Source organism: Homarus americanus, unplaced genomic scaffold (assembly GCF_018991925.1).
Source record: "Homarus americanus isolate GMGI-L3 unplaced genomic scaffold, GMGI_Hamer_2.0 scaffold24694, whole genome shotgun sequence".
NCBI lineage: Eukaryota > Metazoa > Arthropoda > Malacostraca > Decapoda > Nephropidae > Homarus > Homarus americanus.
Genome location: NW_024732780.1, coordinates 9,900,373 through 9,906,991, shown reverse-complemented (window position 1 = coordinate 9,906,991; position 6,619 = coordinate 9,900,373). Strand labels below are relative to the sequence as shown.

Sequence of the window (6,619 nt, the reverse complement as noted above, 5' to 3'; positions counted from 1 at the left end):
AATCACATGAAGATTAGGCACCCCAGCTTATTTCACCTGATAATTGAACCCACTAATGCTACCTTTAAGTGTTAGGTTAGGTAAGCATAAGGGTGTTTATTCATCAAGGGCAATAAGCTAGGATGCCTAATCTTTACACGAGACCAGATAAACTTTCATGCTGTACTTTTTACGATATCAAATGCCTGTACTGCACTGTCTAATCATAACACATACCATCACATCCACCAGAGGCTAAGGTTAAACGGACTTGTTAATGTAAGCTAAAAAATTGAGAGTAACCTGGTAAGTGTTGTGTGTTCCGAGTGTCCCTACACCAACACTACACCACTGAACTATCCAATGCCTGCACTCAACTCTGGTAGGAGAGAGATTATCCCACTGTATATAGAACAGCTTAAGACTTATGGAATAACAATTTCTGATACTTAAAAACTGTTTTCTTCCTCACATTAATTTAATTGTGACAGCTACAGCAACAGGAGGAGATTTGTGGCTTTCCAGCATATGAAGCAGAGAGACCCACCAACTCAGAGACAAATAATGACTCGCTAAAGTAATGGGAAGGATCCGCTAATGGGTTTTAACATGGGGGATTACATAACTTTCCTAATCCATCAGACTTCTTGAATATATTTAAGTTCAGTGATTCAGGATTGGTATTACTCCTTTTCAGGACCATTGACACAATAATATATATACACACACACACACACACACACACACAAAACCCACCCTCCCCACCCCCACACAGTTATGACAACAGTATCAAGCCTACATTGAACCCCTGACATGACTTCTTAGCAGGTGTAGCTCAAGATTACCTGGGAGATGGGTAAAGGAAGAGGGTAACTGTACGAGTCAGTGATTTGTTAAAGACATCTTGTATCTAATTTTTGGTCAGACTGAAATACTTTAGGATGGGAACACTATATTTAAATGTTTCAGAAATATATACCTATAGAATGGGAAAGAAGCATTTAAGATTTATTTTATTATCTATTGAATAATTCTTCTTACCTGTGACCAATATTAGCATTTGTTGAGAATGTTTGCAATTTTCGACCTGTCTTCTTATTTGTATTTCTAATTACACTATACAGTACAGTACACTATAATCTATGTATGACTGAACAGCTGGCAGACGTCCCTATCAATCGCACAGTCTTCACCGCTAATACCTGGCTGTGTAATTAAGTCATAATCTACTAAAAGTAATAAATAAAAGTACAATACAGTACATACTCACAGTAACGGCTATAACTCCCAACCATTTCAACAAGTACAGCTCCTCCCCGACTTACGACGGGGTTAGGGACCCAATTCCAGGTCGTAAGTTTAAATGGTCCTAAGTCGAAAATGCTTGAATAATACATAGAAAATCTAAAATGGGTCTCTCTTTCTTCTCAGCACCACAAAACTCTCACTTTTAAGCTTGCCAGCCATTTTAAAGTGAATTGAAACCAAAATTTTGTCTGTGTACTGACGTTGGGACTCGAAAATACGTAATTTCACTAAATTTGGGTGCGATTGAGGCAGGTCGTAAGTGCAAGTGGTCGTAAGTCGAGTAGATCGTAAGTCGGGGAGGACCTCATTATACTGTAATTATATTTTTGCCCATAATGTGACCTCTTTTACGTCATACTTGGGAAATATGTATAAATTTACCATTGTATCACCTTCGTCACTGCCTCACATCCATTCTTTAGTGGTTTTCCTTAATGTGTTTTTAGTAATTATTCTAGTTTCGTTTTTTTCTTTCTTTCAAGCATAATTTGTTACCAAAACATCTGAAATTCCCTTCATAGGTAAACATATTTCATCCTAATAATTAAAGATTCATGCTCCCAAAGACAAGTACAGTAGCTGTAGTGTCGAGATATATTTCTACTTTAGTCTACAGATAATTTAAGCCACCCAACATTACATATGATACACCCTGTAGTTACCAAGTGTGGGATTAAATTGATTTCTTTGAGTGATGAACAAAAAAAAAAAAAAGGGGGTGGTATACAAACTCTCATGTTAACTCAGTACAGTAATGAAGTAGGAAAAGGCATAGAAATACAAAAGAATAAAAAAATTGACTCCATACATTTCTTCACTCACATATCTGTATTTATTTCCAAGCAAGATTACAATATAGTGAAGATCAGCGTCATCCTACTATGGCGGAGACACTGAATGATATTGTGTACTTGGCACTCATAGTATCACTTGTATACATAAATAAAATGTATTGAGTACTCCCCCCAACCTTGGCTTAACTGTTTCTACTCAATCTCTTCGATTTTCAGTATTTAATCTTCTGCATTTTACATCTGCACGAATATTGCACATTAATAAACAAACATAACTCAACAGAACAACAAATTACTAGACACCTGTACATCAGAACATATTACTGGTTAATAGTTTTATAGTAATTATAGTCTAAGAAAATAATAGTATGGGTATAACAGGTGAGATGAGGGGGGAGACTTATAGTAAGTTCCTGTGTAAGGCTGTGCTTATACATACTCAAGACAGAAAACACCTAAATCACTAAATATTATATAGATTCTTTATTAAATATCTTTCAAGTTGTTCTGGTGGATTTGTATTAAATAAATATATTGTATGTTAATATTTCCAAGACAGTAGTAGGATTTACGGTTAATAGAAATGTGCTGGAGGGGATATTGGTATAGTTAATTACAGTATGTGTCTAATATGTTTGTATTGAATGGAAATATATTACTAAACTATAATACTTGTCTGAAGTACTGTAGTGGAGGAGATATTACATATATGTTCACAGGTTATAGTTACGCTGTGGTCGACCATATAACTGTGCGTCCAGGCTATAGGAAGGCAGATGGGTTACCATTATTAACTCCACATATCCAGTGTTACCAGAGATGAACTGCTTTATTGTTTACAGTGCTAGAGTAAACAATTGGTATGGTGGCCAATGCTGGATGAATGGCAAGTGTTAGGATGGCAGCAATGATGAACAAAGATAAGCATACTGTACATGTTTGTTAAAGCTAAGCAAGTCGCTGATTAGCTCGTTGTTGTAGACCTTTAAACAATACATGGTGGCCAGTGGTAAAGCAGCTCAGATGATTGCCAGTAAGGTAAATTTTTCAGTTACATACAGGTGTCTCCCTCTAGCAGTTCAACTATTATGAGGTTATGTGATACTGTACCAGAATTTCTGTTAAATCAGTCAAAAACAATAATTAATCTGGTGCTCTGACATTGTACTGCACTGAAAATACCCTTCAAAATTACAATATTTATTTAAAATTGTTAAACTGTTGAAAAAAGATTTAAAAGATCTACAAATTGTTCCAAAAATATTGATAACCTTACTACACAGGCAATGAACAACAGGAACCTCACACAAGGCAAGTAAACGTGGATCCCATGAACCTGATAACCCATTACAGGGACTGTGGATACAGCCTTCAATACCCAAGGAGACAGGGAGGCTAACAATGCAATCAACCATCTTCACTTCCCCAATTGTAAAGTTAGGTACCCATTCACAGGTGGGGGTGGACTAGGGGTACCTAAAGTGAGTGACCCTTCAGATAGGAGACAACGACCCATATCCACTCAGGTGCTACACCACTTTTCATCTTGATATTAAAATGAAAATCACAATAATCCTATACAAATAAAGACAAAGTGTTTGGAAACCATGTCACCAAGATCAAAACACAATATATGTTTGAAGATTCTTTACAGAGTTTATTATTAATGAACAAGCTAATCTTTATATCACATACATACATACATTTTCAAAATCAGTTATGAACAGTATAGGAATTTACATCATTACCGATATAAATACTATTTATAAATGATAATACTGAAATCCAATGCTTCAAAACTTTATTACAAATACCGTTAAGTCATTTCTGTTACACCAATTAGCAGAAAATAAAGACATGGAAAGTTTTGAGTCCAGCCTATTTGATGATTCAGGGTTTGATACAAGGAAAATGACAATGTTCCTGCCAGAGATCTTTTCCCTGTCGCCTTTTATATGATACTCTAATGTTATGCAAATTTACATATACTGCATCATGAATGTGGCCTGAAGGAGTTATATCAGGGGTTCAAGGTTGGCATGACACTAATTTTTTGACTCACACACACACACTTTAAATGTCTATAAAGAAGACGCTTGTAGTCCACCATGTAAGGACCTTCAAAAAATGTCAGGCCAACTTAACACAAACAAAATTTCAATAATTCCTCGGATAAATGTATTCCTCAAAAAAACTTAAAATCTTTTATTTTAAGTTTGTTGGCATGACACTGATATTTAGGCTCGTAGGCACAGTAGAAATGTCTTCTTTACGCAGCTTCTGAAAGCATTATTGTGCTTTCTTTGAAACCCTGAAATGACTTATTAACTCTCTTGACATGTCAACCTGAGGTTTTGGTGTTCACATCGTTGTATTACACGTCTAGTTCAATACATTGCGATTAAAGCTGATCTGTGGTGCCTGACACTGCAAACTTCATTCTGCCAGGCATCTATACACACTCCCTCACACACACACACACACACACACCTTATTTACATGTACTGTATATGTTGACTCATTATATTCTCACCATTATTCATATTAAGATTTTACTGCTGTATTTGTTTCAAACTCAAAAAATTGAGGAGATTCTATTAAGATCTCAACACCTTGTTCTCCATCATCATTGACAATAATGATCACTCTGTCAAAGTCCTCATCATCAACAACCTGGATTTAACATTCAAAATGAGAAATAAAAGGTGTTAAAGAAAGCAAGAAGAGAGAGAACATCAAAAAGTGCCTAAATGTGCACAACTTTTTAATATCTTATATTTGTGAGACATCATTTGACTTCCTTGGAAATAGGTGACTAACTTTAACATCTACAAATACTTCAAATAAATTGTGAGTCTCAGTTTCACTTGGTGACCATGATGTCAGCCACAGCACCAACAACTACATCAAATGTGGGAACCAACATATAAATATAAATAAATCAGAACAGATGAAGGCAAATTTTTAAACATGAGATCTTTCACTATTAGCCTAACACAGTGAAAAACATTTACAATCTTTCATATAAGTAACACAGTTCTTTTAATCACTGGTAACATCATGCGTCAAAATCTTTGTTCCTATTCTTCCTGAAGCCCTACACGGCACATGATGCACCAATGATAAGCAATGTTGTCATTAAGCTAAAGCATCTCAACAGCCATATAAAACTTTCCACATTATAAATGTAAATATTCAGCATAAAATATATGATATAATGGGAAGGATCATTAGCATGTCATAAATATCGAGGAGAAAACATCACAATAAAACAAATTAAAAACTTTGCAACCCCAACACCTGACATTGGGAAAATATACACTTTGTACACATTGACCGCACCTGCACGCAGGGCGACCAACCCTTCATGAAACACACTCTAATAACCTTTAAAGCTCACCATTCATCTATCAACATGATAGGGGCACGGAGTGCTGTTTTTGCTGATCTGTTGGTAATAATTTATACAGTGGTCTAGTCAGTCTATATACATTCTTAAGTAAAGAGCTATAAGTCAGTCTTCTTCACTGGAATGATCACTAGTCCATATCAGATGTAGTAAAGAGGTTTATTATAAGAGATTTTTGCATAATTTGTGAAGACTAATATTTGCAAAATGTTTCTCACTCTGTTTTTTGTGAGGGAATGTTTAGTAAAAGACATTAGAATAAACAAGCTATACAGACAAAGAGGAGGAGGTGGCTGGACACACTGGAAGGGTTCATACTACAGGAAGGATCAAGAGTTAAGTGGTTGAAATTCCCAAGACAGATCGTGTGTCTCAACAAACAGCGTCAGACACCTCAGGCATAATTTCAATCCACCAAGAATTCCGTATAACCTCTATCATGACATAAAAGACACATGCACAATCATGAATCCTTAGTTACTTTAGAAAATTATATAAAACTTGCATGACATTCTAACAAAGTAGTTTCATAATTTCTCCATAGAGGTAAAATTATGGTGTTAACTTCATAACACCTAAGTAACACAGTTATAATAGGGAAATGACCGACGCTATAGACTGTAATTAAGACAACAATGGGAGGATAGTGCAGGGAAAAATAAGGAGGGGAAAAAAGGGTAGCTCGAAAAAGTGAGGAGCATTGCTGATGTATTGAGAAAGTCTTACACCACACCACTATGGCACGTAAACACTCAGGAAGTGCTTGAGTGACATGTACTGAACAGTATAGTCATGAAGTGTGGTGAGGATCCCTGTAAGATGGCAGGTAAGTGTAGCACGGAGAGTCAGTGGTATGAGACATCAGTTTACTGTGATGGGTCAGTGTGGGGAAGCAATTGTGGGCTTAGCAGGTCAGTCTGGGGATTGTGGGGGCTCAGAACTGAAGTATGGAGTGGCATCTTGTACCAGAAGAGTATGGCACACATCACACACTCGAGAAGGACGATGAAGAGGTCCACTTGGCACGGTCTTGTTCACACACTCGTTGCAGAAGATTTTTCCACAGTGACGGCAATGATGCTGAAGATGTACGATAAAATATAAAGAAACACAAATTATTACTGGATAT

General features: G+C 36.2%; 1 protein-coding gene across 4 annotated transcripts in view; it reads right to left on the bottom strand.

Moving 5' to 3' along the window:
- Positions 1 to 1,969: 1,969 nt before the first annotated feature.
- The window catches only part of LOC121869096 (rab GTPase-binding effector protein 1-like), a 48,206-nt gene continuing 43,556 nt past the window's right edge, over positions 1,970 to 6,619 (bottom strand). For all 4 annotated transcript variants that reach the window (XM_042370252.1, XM_042370253.1, XM_042370254.1 and 1 more), the window contains one exon: positions 1,970 to 6,570. In XM_042370252.1, coding sequence (XP_042226186.1) covers positions 6,403 to 6,570 — 168 coding nt within the window. In that variant the 3' untranslated portion in view covers positions 1,970 to 6,402. The remainder of the gene's footprint in view (positions 6,571 to 6,619) is intronic.